The sequence below is a fragment of the Cololabis saira genome, chromosome 17 (genome assembly GCF_033807715.1).
Source record: "Cololabis saira isolate AMF1-May2022 chromosome 17, fColSai1.1, whole genome shotgun sequence".
Lineage (NCBI taxonomy): Eukaryota > Metazoa > Chordata > Actinopteri > Beloniformes > Belonidae > Cololabis > Cololabis saira.
In genome coordinates this window covers 14,980,251-14,993,501 of record NC_084603.1, presented here as the reverse complement: position 1 = coordinate 14,993,501, position 13,251 = coordinate 14,980,251, and the positions used below count along the sequence as shown (strand labels likewise).

The following is a 13,251-nucleotide window of genomic DNA, read 5'->3' as shown; positions in this document are numbered from 1 at the left end:
TAGGGGCCATGAAAACTGCTCAAACTACCTCACAAATGAATTCAGAGTAATTTAGTAATATTTATTTATATTCAGCTTTGCATGAGTACATCGTATTCTGCAAACTAACAGTGCAGTTGTTCAGATTTGCAGCATTTCAGCCTGAGAACTTCAGTTGACCTTTTCAAAGTACTCCTTGGATCCCTCTGGGGTGGGTTTGATCTGGAAGAAGTGAATAAATGAAAGATTAACGTCACATCTCCATTTGGGTCCTCTCACACCCGCACTGACATCTGCTTTGGTTTTTACCGGTAATCCTCTTAAACAGAGCAGCTGAATGAGTTTCATTAGGTTGGTCTCAAGACAATGAAAACGATATTACTTCATCAAACATCTGGCAGTGCGACGCTGCAAACCCACCAAGAGCAGATTCTCCATCAACTCGGTTACATTGTTGGCAGGATTTGTGCCGTCACATACCGATACGAGCCGAGACACTGGAGGATAAACTCCGAGGTCAGGTAAGGAGATTAACTAGTTACGACAAGCCTAAAGCCAGGCTTCCCCTCTCAACCTGGCTAGATCGCCATTAAGATGAAACGGTTACCTGTTACAGAACAGTTACATCTCAGCTTAAACTGCAAATCCTTGTAATTCTTTTTATAACCAACATCAAATCATGATGAACTGAAGTACTGGGATGTTAAACAGCCAGGACTAGCAGACACATGAGTACCAAAAGGAGTTTTGATGCTCAGTGATCGACTTCTTATCCATATCAATTAACACAATAGATGGATATTGGGGTTTGATTCAAGTATTCCAGTCTCATAAATGGGAGGTAGTTTAGTTTGAAAAGCAGATGATGATCATAATCTGATAAAACAAGACCATGTATTCTTTATATTTATCCCTAAACTATTAAAAACAAATGAACAAAGAATCTTCAACTCCATGACAGAAACTACTATAATGATTCAAGTGTCATTTTCATGATAACCTGCTTGATTTAGTTTCAAAACAATTAATTTGATGAATGTGACCAAACTGAGAAATGTTTTTTATAATAACTCCAGTCACTATTATTACATACAGGACTGTCTCAGAAAATTAGAATATTGTGATAAAGTTCTTTATTTTCTGTAATGCAATAAAAAAAAAACTAAAATGTCATACATTCTGGATTCATTACAAATCAACTGAAATATTGAAAGCCTTTTCTTATTTTAATATTGCTGATTATGGTTTACAGTTTAAGATTAAGATTCCCAGAATATTCTAATTTCTTGAGATAGGATATTTGAGTTTTCTTAAGGTGTAAACCATGATCAGCAATATTAAAATAATAAAAAGGCTTGCAATATTTCAGTTGATTTGTAATGAATCCAGAATGTACGGTATGACATTTTTGCATTACAGAAAATAAAAGGACTTTATCACAATATTCAGATTTCCTGAGACAGTCCTGTATGTCCTGTGTTTATGAAGTGATGATGGAGGACTTTTACTGGACTGATATGTGTAGAGTCCCAGACTCCTCACCGTCGGGGACTCGGGGGTCCAGCTGGCCGGGCACACTTCCCCGTGAGTCTCAACGAACTGGAACGCCTTCACCAAGCGAAGAGTCTCTTCTACGCACCGGCCGACTGGCAGGTCGTTCACGCTCATGTGCTTCACCACGCCGTTGGGATCAATAATGAACAAGCCCCTGTACGACAAAGAAGAACTGATCAGAGACACAAACATCTGAGCAGCAGTGACGGGTTGTCATGTGTATTCCTATTAAAGCCTCTCTGAGGGGAAATTACAAGAACAAGGTTGTCAGTTTGAGGAGATAAAGCGTTTAACAAGAAAAAGAAAAAAAGAATACCTTTCAGCTTGAGACTCTTAAACAAATGCAGTTTCTTGAATATTCTTTTCTAGGTTTTGATACACTATTTTCTGATGTATGGATCTGACACTGATGTCTAACATGCAATATACCCCCCCACTTCAAATCTACTATGTAAATACGACCTGCTGAATCAATCAATCACTCAATGATAGATCTGAACTCACCTCAACGCAATTCCCGGCTGCTCCAGCAGCACCCCGTAATCTCTGGAGATCTGCTTACTGAGGTCTGACAGCAGAGGGATGTGGATGTGGCCCAAACCTCCCGTCTACAAACACAACCCAACATTAAACAAAACTAGGGCTGGGGATCAATTCAAATGTCAAGAATCAATTCGACTCCGATTCTTAAGAGATTCAGAGTTGAGCTGTTACCTGAATTACATGACTGTACTTATGCAACAGTATTAATACTACTATTAAACTTGACGCCATGGTCATTGTTTGATAGTTTCACACCACCTGCATGACACGACTACTGGGATTAAAGTTCACCGGGTGAAAATATGTTGAAAAAAAATAAATTCTTTAGACATACGAATCGATTTTTAGGAAATAAAAAGAGAAGTGATTTTTTCAACACAGGCCTAAACAAAATGCATTACGAACCGCAGACGTACGACCAGCGGTAACTCTTGTAACAGCTGCATTTGAGATGACGTCAGCATCACCCCTCTCACATCCCTGAGGGAGTTTTAGACGCCGTACCTTTCGCGGCGTATTGATCCATGCGAGGTGGGTGAAGTGGGAATCCACAGACACTCCCACCACCTCACAGTTGACGTCATGAAACTCGTTGGCCTTGTCACTGAAGGAGATGATCTCTGTCGGACACACGAATGTGCTGCAGAACAGAAAACAGAAAAATACAAGCCAGGTGAGTGGCAGTTTTGTGACAATTGTTTGGATTTAATTTATAAAAAGGATCAGAGGCCTGGAGGTACCGGTACTTGATTTTTTCAGCTCCATTGTACATCTTTTCTTTCACATTTAGGGCCAGTCCCAATACCCCCCCAGCACTACCTCTAAATTTTGCGCGTTCCCGTGAGGGTAGTGGTGTCCCAATTCCTCTTTGCATCTAGGGGTAGTGGACTTTTCGAGGGGTAGTGTGTATGAATCTAGCCCTTCACAGCGAGGGATTTCAGATGCTGGTGCTGATGCAGAAAGGCCAGAAAGATTTCCCAGAATGCTTTACATCAGTCAACATTTGCCGACTGAGTCAAACAAAAAAACATGGCGGACATTTCTAATTTTTAGTGAATAAAATCGATATTTTGAGTTAGTTTCTGCATAAAAATACATTTTGATTACATTTCTAGCGAGAAATATATATTTTACTTTCATAGTATTCACTCAGTGAATGTACATAATCACTCGCTTGCCCGTTGTTGCGAAGTCTTTTTCAAACCTCGCCAGAATAAAGGCTGATTTATGGTTCCGCGTTACACCAACGCAGAGCCTACGGCGTAGGTTACGCGGCGACGCACGCCGTAACCTACGCCGTAACCTACGCCGTAACCTACGCCGTAGGCTCTGCATCGATTTAACGTGGAACCATAAATCAGCTCCCGAGCCGGCGTCTCTTCTCATCCCGAAAACATCGGAGCAAATTTTTTAACAGGCGTTATTTGGATAAACTGAGCCCAGGTTGGGGATCTTAACGGTTACTTTTATGCCTGAAAAAATATAAAAAATTAATAAAGTGGCATATTAACAGTGCTATAGCTGAAATTAAAACAGCTTTTAGCTCTGGGCTTCCTGATATGGTGTGACTAGGGCTGGGCGATATGGACCAAAAGTCATATCTCGATATTTTCTAGCTGGATGGCGATACTCGATATATATCGATATTTTTTCTGTGCCATAATTGGGGTTTCCCCCAAAGCATTATAGCATAGCATCTCTGTTAGCTTCATTTTTTCTGAGGCAAACCCTTAAAAAAACAGTTTTAATACAAAGCCTCGTGCCAAATGTCACACAGGTTCCTTTGTTAACAGAGGTCTGCACAATATCAAAATGTATAAAACAAATGAAATAAAAATAAACTGCCTGCATATATAGAATAAAAATGCTTCTTGAATAAAATAAAACAAATATCCCTTTCCTGCATAACAATTAAATTAAAATGCACTGTGTAATTAATACAATGTAGACCGTAACAGGTAGACTTTTCCACTGAGGTTGACAGTTGTGCAAATAACAAATAAAACATTCAAGTCAATTTGTCACAAAATAAGCTATATCAAAATCATTTAAAAAAAAATGTAAATTTTTTTTTTTTTTTTTTTTTAAATCGATATAAACGATATTGTCTCGTACCATATCGTGTTTGAAAATATATCGATATATATTAAAATCTCGATATATCGCCCAGCCCTAGGTGTGACGTATGTGCAAACATAACTACGCTGTCGCTTACGTACCCCAACGTAAACCACGCAGTGATGTAGCAAGTGGTGTCCCAATCCCTAGGGAAGATTACAAGGACCCTACGCCTGTGGCTTCATTTCTAGGACTAGTGGTGAGTAGTCAGTAGTGAGTAGGGAGTGTATTGGGATTGGCCCTTAAGAACAAGGTCCAACTGGAAAAAACAGTATTGAGTTCAAGGGGTAGGAGTTCATAAGTTTTTCACTTCTTCCTACTCCTTTTTCGAGCATAACACATTTGCTATTATATTTATTAATTCTTGTCTACTTTGTTTACAATGGTACATTTATTATTTAGTGATTATTATTGTTCTTTTTTATGTTCTAGGAGAGAGGGTGGATTCCAGCTATTTAGTGCTAAGGTCTGAATGTGATGGAAACGGTCAACTGATCGAGGCTTAAGACCCACCAGCCCCCCCTCCCCAGTACGATTAGCAGTAATCTTTTAAAAAGACTTGCACGTGAAACCAAACAGAGCCAAACCTCAGTTACATTATGAGAAATATTTGAATTATCATGAATTCAATCTCCCAACGCCAAAACCAGCAGAATAACTTTGGTCCCCCGTCCTGGTCGCTCTTGGGACGACTGCATTTCAGCCTGCCGTGTCACACTTAAAGTACCAAGAAACCAGTTCTCAGGGTGGACATCATGCCCGAGGCAACAAAAGACTCAAGAAGAGAAGTATAGAAGAGGAAAAAATAAAGAAAATAGAGGCAGCGCCTCCGTGAATGTAGGGGAACCTGCTGAACTGAGAAATGCCACTGACTACGTTTACATGCAGTCAAAGTTCGGGTTATTGCTAATATTCCGGTTACTGAAACATTCGGAATATTCCGTTTCCATGCGTGAGCAAACAGGGTTATCCCTGTATACATGATAATTCATTATTTGGGATATCTGGATCAAAACAGCGACGCGCGGAGAACGTGATGATGCAATTCCCGTCATTTCCGCTTCTTCTTCCTGTATCCAAATTCAAAACAAATGCTACTTCGCGCAACTTTTCGCTCACCTTCTTGTAAATCTCGCTATCCCGGTACTTTCTACCGTCTACAAATGCCAAAATGTTCATGTCCTTCATTACATTTATAAAATGATTAGTCTCCTCCTCACTCCAAAAGTGTGGCGTGGTCTTGCGTTTCTCTATGTTTATCAGTACTTCCTGGACTCAAAAGACCAAGGCCCAGTCCCAATACTCCCACTACTTTTCATCACTACCCCTAAATTTTGCACGTTCCTGTGAGGGTAGTGGTGTCCCAATTCCTCTTTCCATCTAGGGGGAGTCGGGAAAACTAGTGTAGTGGCTATGAATCTAGCCCTTCAGAGCAAGGGTTTTCCAATGCTCACTAGCTGAACTAGGGCCAGAAAAATTTCCCAGAATGCTTTTCGTCGTCATTTGCGGACTGAATAAAAAAAAAAACATGGCGGACATTTCTCATTTTTTAGTGAATAAAATGAATATTTTGAGTTAGTTTCTGCATAAAAATGCGTTTTGATTACATTTCTAGCGAGAAATATATATTTTACTTTCATAATATTCACTCAGTGAATGTATATAATCGCTCATTCTTGCAAAGATCACGCCAGAATAAAGGCTGATTTATGGTTCCGCGTTACACCAACGCAGAGCCTACGGCGTAGGTTACGCGGCGACACGCGCCGTACGCCGTACCCTACGCCGTAGGGTCTGCGTCGATTTAACGCAGAACCATAAATCAGCCCCCGAGCCGGCAGCACTCATCTCCAAATTTTCAGAGCAAATTTCTTAACAAGCGTAGCTACAACTGTTAGATTTCATCTATTAAACCAACATTTATTTTCCTAAATGATTTATTTCAGCCAGCGGTAATTCTCCACAGAACTGCAGGTTTCTCCCCCGGGACGACTAAACTGAGCCCAGGTTGGGGATCTTAACAGTTAGTGGCATATTAACAGCGCTACAGCTGAAATTAAAACAGCTTTTGGCTCTCAGCTTCCTGATATGGTGTGACGTATGCGCAAACGTAACTACGTAGTCGCTTACGTACCCGAACGTAAACCACGCAGTGACGTAGCATGCAAAATTGAGGGGTGGTGCTGAAAAGTAGGAGTAGTGGGAGTATTGAGACAGGGCCCTGGGAAGATTACAAGTGCCCTAAATCTGTAGCTTCTTTTTTAGGGCTAGTGGTAGAAAGTAGGTGGTGTATTGAGATTGGCCCCAAGATTCCTTGCGAAAAGAGCATGCGCAGAAAACAAATTCATGTTCCGTTTGGCGTTTACATGACCGAATATTCGGGTTAGAAAAGGAGTAATCCAGGGGTCATTTTCAGGTTTTTAAAAACCGGAATATGAGCAAATTCGGGTTATTCAAAGGGGTTATTGGTGTTTACATGGCCGTGCAAAACCGGGTTATTGCTAATATTCAGGTTTTAAAAGGGTTATTGACTGCATGGAAACACAGTCACTGATTCCTTGGTGCTGGTTTGAGTTTGGTGACATGAATAAGAGGCTGGATCTTCATTTAATAGTGAATAACAGTCCGTCTGAAAGATCACGCTTTCCCCTCCTTTTCTTCCCATATTGAAAGCTGCTCAATAAACAGGCATTGTTTGCACTCCCTCATGAATACTCACAAGTCTAATGGGTAGAAGAAAAGAACCAGGTATTTGCCCTTGAAATCAGCCAGGCTCATCTCCTTGAACTCCCCGTCGTGGACGGCTGTAGCTTTGAAGGCCGGGGCCGGCTGAGTGACAGCAGGGGCCCATCTGGACGCGTCTGATAAACACAAGTCAAACACTTCATTCATTTATCAGCCTAAGCTGCAGATATGCTTCACTTCCTCTCTTTTCTTATGCTTTCCCTGCCTCTGCTCTGCCGCTTGTAGAGCAGTGGCGTCTTCTAGTCACATGTGGGAGGAAGCTGATGTTTGGTAAGACACCATTAGATCAGTAAAACCACGTTAAAAGCACTTCCATCTCCTCCAAAAGCAACAACTACCAATAAGTATCTTTCTCCAAAATTTAAATAAATTGGAAATGTCATTGTCATTTCCATAATTTACACAAATTAGTAAGTACAAACCAGATCAGTGATGTGGGAAATTAAGCTCGTATCTACATTTATCACTCAATCAGTGGATAAAATAAGCATCAGGACTTCCAGATTAGGCTCCGATGACCAGGACCTTCCCAGCGAGTCTCAGGTGAAATCCCGGCTAATTTAAACCCCTGACATCCAGGACGGCTGTTTAAGTGTGTGCTGTCGCCATGCCAACATCTACACACTAGACAGAGACGCTCAGGTGCCAAGCTGTGCATGTTTATGAGGTTGGCAAGAAATATCAAATAAACCTTCAATTAAATTTAAAATCATCTTCAAATGACTGCTGATTTATCTGAAGAAGAACATTTTAACCCTGAAAGCGCACTGGAAGTGTCTTTGTACCCTTACTGCGCTGGGAGGGTTAAGGAAACTTGAAATTTGGGAATTATCATAAAGTCAAAGAGCGGGCCTGTAAGAAAACGTTGCTCTGAATAGATGTTTTAAGGTTGTTTGGTCACAGTAACAGAGGCCGTGTTTTAGGGAGGACGTGCCCACATCGGCCGTGAAACATGGTTGTGGAAATGCTGGGATTTGGGGCTGCATCACGGTAAACTTCACAAGTGCTGAAAGGTAAGATGTCAGAGGACTTTACAGAAACAGCAGTCCAACTCATCAGCCAGAGACAGGGGGACACTTATACTTGGCACTTAAACGGAGCACAGATGCCAGGACTTGGCTTATATTCTCCTAAACTATTTCTTTTTTAATCTAATCTCTGTTTCTCTTCAGGACATCATTGAAAAATACAAAGCTCAGTGTGACACTGTTCAAATATGCCACCATTTCCCGTTTTTATCAGGCTGAAAGGCTCCTTTGTCAAAAAATACCATATTTATCGTTGTAGTTCATACATTTCCAGGATTGTGAATATTGTATAACTGCATATGTACAGGACAAAGCAGTGGTCACTTTTATTGTTCACTCAGCTAATGAAGGCATAACATTTTTTTTCTTTAAAAGAGAGAGAGAGAGAAATCTAAAAGTCTACAGGACTGTCTCAGAAAATTTGAATATTGTGATAAAGTTCTTTATTTTCTGTAATGCAATTAAAAAAAACACAAATGTCATACATTCTGGATTCATTACAAATCAACTGAAATATTGCAAGCCTTTTATTATTTTAATATTGCTGATTATGGCTTACAGTTTAAGATTAAGATTCCCAGAATATTCTAATTTTTTTAGATAGGATATTTGAGTTTTCTTAAGCTGTAAGCCATGATCAGCAATATTAAAATAATAAAAGGCTTGCAATATTTCAGTTGATTTGTAATGAATCCAGAATGTATGACATTTTTGTTTTTGTAATTGCATTACAGAAAATCACAATATTCTAATTTTCTTCCTGTATAGGCCTGTAAATCTTATTATACTGGGTAACAAGCACATATAACTGATTTTTCTGGCAATTAGTCTCTTGATTAAACAATAAATGGAATGTATGCTTTGTCGAGGACATTTCTCCATACTAATCAGAATCTACTCTGCATAATTTTTGCAAAATGACAGCAGTGTGGTACATACTGGTGGAGAAAGGGGATGTCTGGAGTGCAGGAGCCGCCAGTGCCCTTGTGGCTCCGCAGACGCCATGCTGACAGGCCGCTGTGACTTTCAGCCCTCCTGCTGCAACCCGCGCCTGAAAGAAAGAGGTGTTAGCCAGAGATATATCAAAGAGCTCTTCCAACACAGGTCTCATTAGGGATCTAACTGCTACTGCACTGCTCCCCGTGTGGTTAACAGAGATCTCTCACAGCAAGTGCCCAACATCAGCTGCCAGGAACCAATTACCTGCTGTGATCAATAGAGGGCGAGGAGACCGAAAATGGGACTGAAGAACGTGAAATATGCCCTTTTGCACATCTGATATGACATGTACCTTTGATCGGCTGTAGTAGGTTCCACATACAACACGATAAATAAAAAAGACGGCAGCTTCCAACTGTCACTTCAGTCATTGAAAAAAAAAAAAGATCTGGTCAGTAGAGGGCGCTAGAGCGCCACCCCATCAAATCAAGAGAAGAAGAACAAAAGAAAAAAAAATGCTTTAAGATGCATATAATTATTAAAGTAGCATTGAGGCAGGATTTATGAAAAAAAAAAATCGTATACGTTTTAAAGCAGCACAACGTAACTTTCAGCTTTTGTTGAGTTTGGCGTCTCCTTTGGACAAAAGCGGTAGTGCTTTACCAGTAGTGTGGCAGGGTTCCTACCATCCACCTCAAAGTTACATAGTACCAGTGAAGGTGATACAGACCCCTCAGACCATGACAGAGGTTCATTAAACCTGTTGGAAGTTGATGTACCATCACAATGACTCTGGAAATATGATATTAAGGTGGAAAAGTTACGTAGTGTCGCTTTAAGTTTTCTAGTAATAATGTCAGATGAAGCGTTCCAAACCAAAACAAATGAGCCCTCTAGTGCAGGGGTGTCCAAAGTCGGTCCTCGAGGGCCGGTGTCCTGCATGTTTTAGTTGTTTCCCTGCATCAACACACCTGATTCTAATTAACGGTCGTCACCACCTTGTCATCAAAGTCTGGATAGTTCTGTTGATGACCAAGCTCCTTGTATCACGGTTTGATAAAAAAAGGGACACATCTAAAACATGCAGGACACCGGCCCTCGAGGACCGACTTTGGACACCCCTGCTCTAGTGTATCTCTCCGTTGCCTTGAACAGGCTGTGTGCTGCAAAATGTGCTGCAATTCGGGGCCCGAATTTCCCTCGCTGTCCTGTGGATGTGACGTCACATGACGCTGCATGCACGTTCTCCCCGTTCTCCCGTGCTGGCTTCACTGTTGGCTGCAGTACCCCCGACAGCCGTCGTGGTGAAGGGTGGCGCTAGAGAGTCTCATTTCTTAAAAGGAGCCTCATGCTCCTTTAAAAGAAGGGGTTATTTCAGTCTGTGGGTGACTGTCAATAGTAATTAAATGTTGTTTAAATATTTATTTGTTCCAAAATGTTTTTTTTTATTTTCTTTTCTTCCGGAAGTAAGGGGCGCCGGTCAAACAGAAACGAGTGTAAACTCTCCAACATGTAATAATCACGTGACCTGAGGATCTCTTTTAATTTGTTTGAATTAGATTCGTAAAGGGACGCAGTCCTGTGCGTCCCGAAACTCACACGGTGCGTTCGAAATGCCATACTAAACAGTATGTACTAAAAAGTATACTTAAATTCGGCACACTTTTGAGTAAATATCAGTAGTATTCATTAATTTGGACGTACTATTAAGAGCGCACACATCACTTCCTGCCGTTAGGAGGAAGTGACGTGTCACAGCAGCAGTAGCAGCACCGCTCCGCTATTTCCCGTTTATTCTAACCGAAACAAGATGACATTATATAATATTATTCTATACGAATATTATAATATTAATATTATATAATAATATTATTATACTTAATATTATATAATATTAATATTATATAATAATATTATTATACTTAATATTATACTTATGACATATACGTATCACTTAGCAACCAAACACTGCTGCATTGCATTGTGGGAAGTTTCTGCTTAGCTAGTGTCCATCAATCCACACTAATGCATTTCTCCGGAATGAGTACGGATAGAGCTACTATTGAGTACGTTCTAATGTTTCGGACGCACTAAAAAATCTTGCATACTCATTTTGCATACTCATTAGGGTGGAAGTATGCAATTTCGGACGCAGCCAAAGTTATCAGCAATGAATACGAGATCAGTATCGTGACGTAGTCGTATGTTGTTGTTTTTTTTATGCGTTTGGACAATTCATTCCCCGTCTTTTTTAGAAAATCAAACTTTACTACACAAACCAGATTTTTATGTTTGTTTAAAATAGGTTAAATAACACTTGCTTTTAAAATAATATTTGTTGATTTTGTATATTATCAAATATCTGAAATAAAGGAACGTTATCTTTTCAAATAATATAAATTCCAGACAGAACAATGGAAATGTTAATGTTTTTCTTCCCTTTAATGTGTAAAATGAACTCAACCCAAACCAGGAAGAAAAAAACAATACAAAATAACAGTGGACTTGTTGAAATGTTAAGCCCCTACTTTATGTTCAGTTTTTTTTTTCCACTGCAGCTTAACTGAACTGCTTCACTAAAACTTATGACCAATAAGCCATTGTTGGATGTTTAAATTTTTCAAAATTAAAAAAGGACCAAATTACTTTCTTTTTTCCCCCATTGTACCAAGCTTGTACCTAACGGTGACTTCTGTGTACCGTTACACCCCTATGTATGCCAAGGTAAATTGTGCCCCCCAATTTTTTAGCACCAGCTGACACTGATAAATACGGAAGAGTATTAGGGCCAGGCAGGAGAAAAATAAAAATAATATTTTAGAGGAGGAAGATTCATTATGCACTTCGAGAAAAAAGTTGAAGTCAACATTAATGTTGAAGTAGAATTTCAAGAAAAAAGTCGAATGTCGAGAAAAAAGTCGAAATGTCAAGATTAATGTTGAAGTAGAATTTCGAGAAAAAATTCGAAATGTCGAGAATATTGTTGAAGTAGAACTTCGAGAAAAAACTTGAAATGTCGAGAATATTGTTGAAGTATAATTTCGAGAAAAAAGTCGAAATGTCGAGAAAAAAGTCGAGATTAATGATGAAGTACAATTTCGAGGAAAAAGTCGAAATGTCGAGAATATTGTTGAAGTATAATTTCGAGAAAAAAGTCGAAATGTCGAGAAAAAAGTTGAAAAGTCGAGATTAATGATGAAGTATAATTTCGAGAAAAAAGTCAAAATGTCGGGAAAAAAGTCGAAAAGTCGAGATTAATGATAAAGTATAATTTCGAGAAAAAAGTCGAAATGTCGGGAAAAAAGTAAAAATTTTGTGAATAAACTTGAAATGTTGAGAAAATTTCGACTTTATTCACAAAATTGTATTTCAACATTAATCTCGACATTTCGACTTATTTCCTCGACACTATGACTTTTTTCTGGAAGTACACAATAAAAAAAATCTTCCACTCTCAAATGTTTTTTGTCTTGCATGGCCCTAATACTCTTCCATAGATAAAAACTCTGCTCCATGTGTTATCATTTCCACTCAAAAAATGTGTAGAAAGGCAGCAGAGGAGGTTTAGTCCATTAAAAATACTAAAATAACAAGTGATTCATTCATAAAATATTCCCTTGACAGCAGTAGGTGCATTGGTGTTGTATTAGGTATTTATTGCTAGTATAAAATTAACTGAACACATCTTGCGTCAAGCGTCCTCTTGAGGAGCTGCGGAGCGCATGTTTGACATCACTCAAGGCTGATTTATGGTTCCGCGTTACACCAACCGTACGGTGCGCGTCGCCGCGTCCCCCTCGCCGTCGGCTACGCCGTACCCTACGGCGTAGGCTCTGCGTTCAAGGCTTCAGGTTCAACTGCGACACCTCGCCCCTGCAGAGAGAAGGACGCCCCTCCACCTGCTGCAGACACCTGCCCAGGGCCGGTGTCTGCCCCCCCAGGAGCCCCGAGCTGAGGAGAAACAGCGGCGTGTTGTTGTTAAACTTACAGAAGTCCGGAGCAGTCGTCCAACCGCCGCCGCCATCTTGGATTATGTCACACGTGGGCGGTTCTTTAGAGGTCATTTACACACGTGCTAGATTCAAATCTCCCCATACGAAAATAAAATTAAATAAATAAATCTCACTAAAAATTATGTTTCTGACCGGTTCTGCTTTGTCCGATAAAAAAAAAAACCCGGCAACAACAATTAAAATATATGATTTCCTAAAATATAAAACAAGCGGAGAGTTATGTTGCCTTCAGGACTCCTCCGGAATTTTGACAACTTTTTTTTTTCAACATTCTTTTTATTATAATTTTTTAAAATTATACATGTCCAGTGCACTATATATACAAATAATTT

At 39.8% G+C, this 13,251-nt stretch overlaps 1 protein-coding gene across 1 annotated transcript; it reads right to left on the bottom strand.

The window, feature by feature from the left end:
- Positions 1-47: 47 nt before the first annotated feature.
- prdx3 (peroxiredoxin 3) lies at positions 48-12,953 on the bottom strand. The gene is made up of 7 exons (XM_061744973.1): positions 12,895-12,953; positions 8,907-9,018; positions 6,914-7,055; positions 2,581-2,716; positions 2,038-2,141; positions 1,522-1,687; positions 48-201 (listed from the first exon to the last, which is right to left on the bottom strand). The coding sequence occupies exons 1-7, from the start codon at positions 12,928-12,930 to the stop codon at positions 151-153; spliced, it is 747 nt and encodes a 248-aa protein (XP_061600957.1). The 5' UTR covers positions 12,931-12,953; the 3' UTR covers positions 48-150.
- Positions 12,954-13,251: the final 298 nt, after the last annotated feature.

Coding starts and splice junctions, on each gene's coding strand:
- prdx3 (XM_061744973.1), bottom strand. CDS start 12,930: ATGGCGGCGGCGGTTGGACGACTGCTCCGGACTTCT. Junction 7,056..8,906: donor GACATCCCCTTTCTCCACCA/GTATGTACCACA, acceptor TGTGTTTATCAG/ACGCGTCCAGATGGGCCCCT. Junction 1,688..2,037: donor CAGCCGGGAATTGCGTTGAG/GTGAGTTCAGAT, acceptor TTTGTCGTACAG/GGGCTTGTTCATTATTGATC.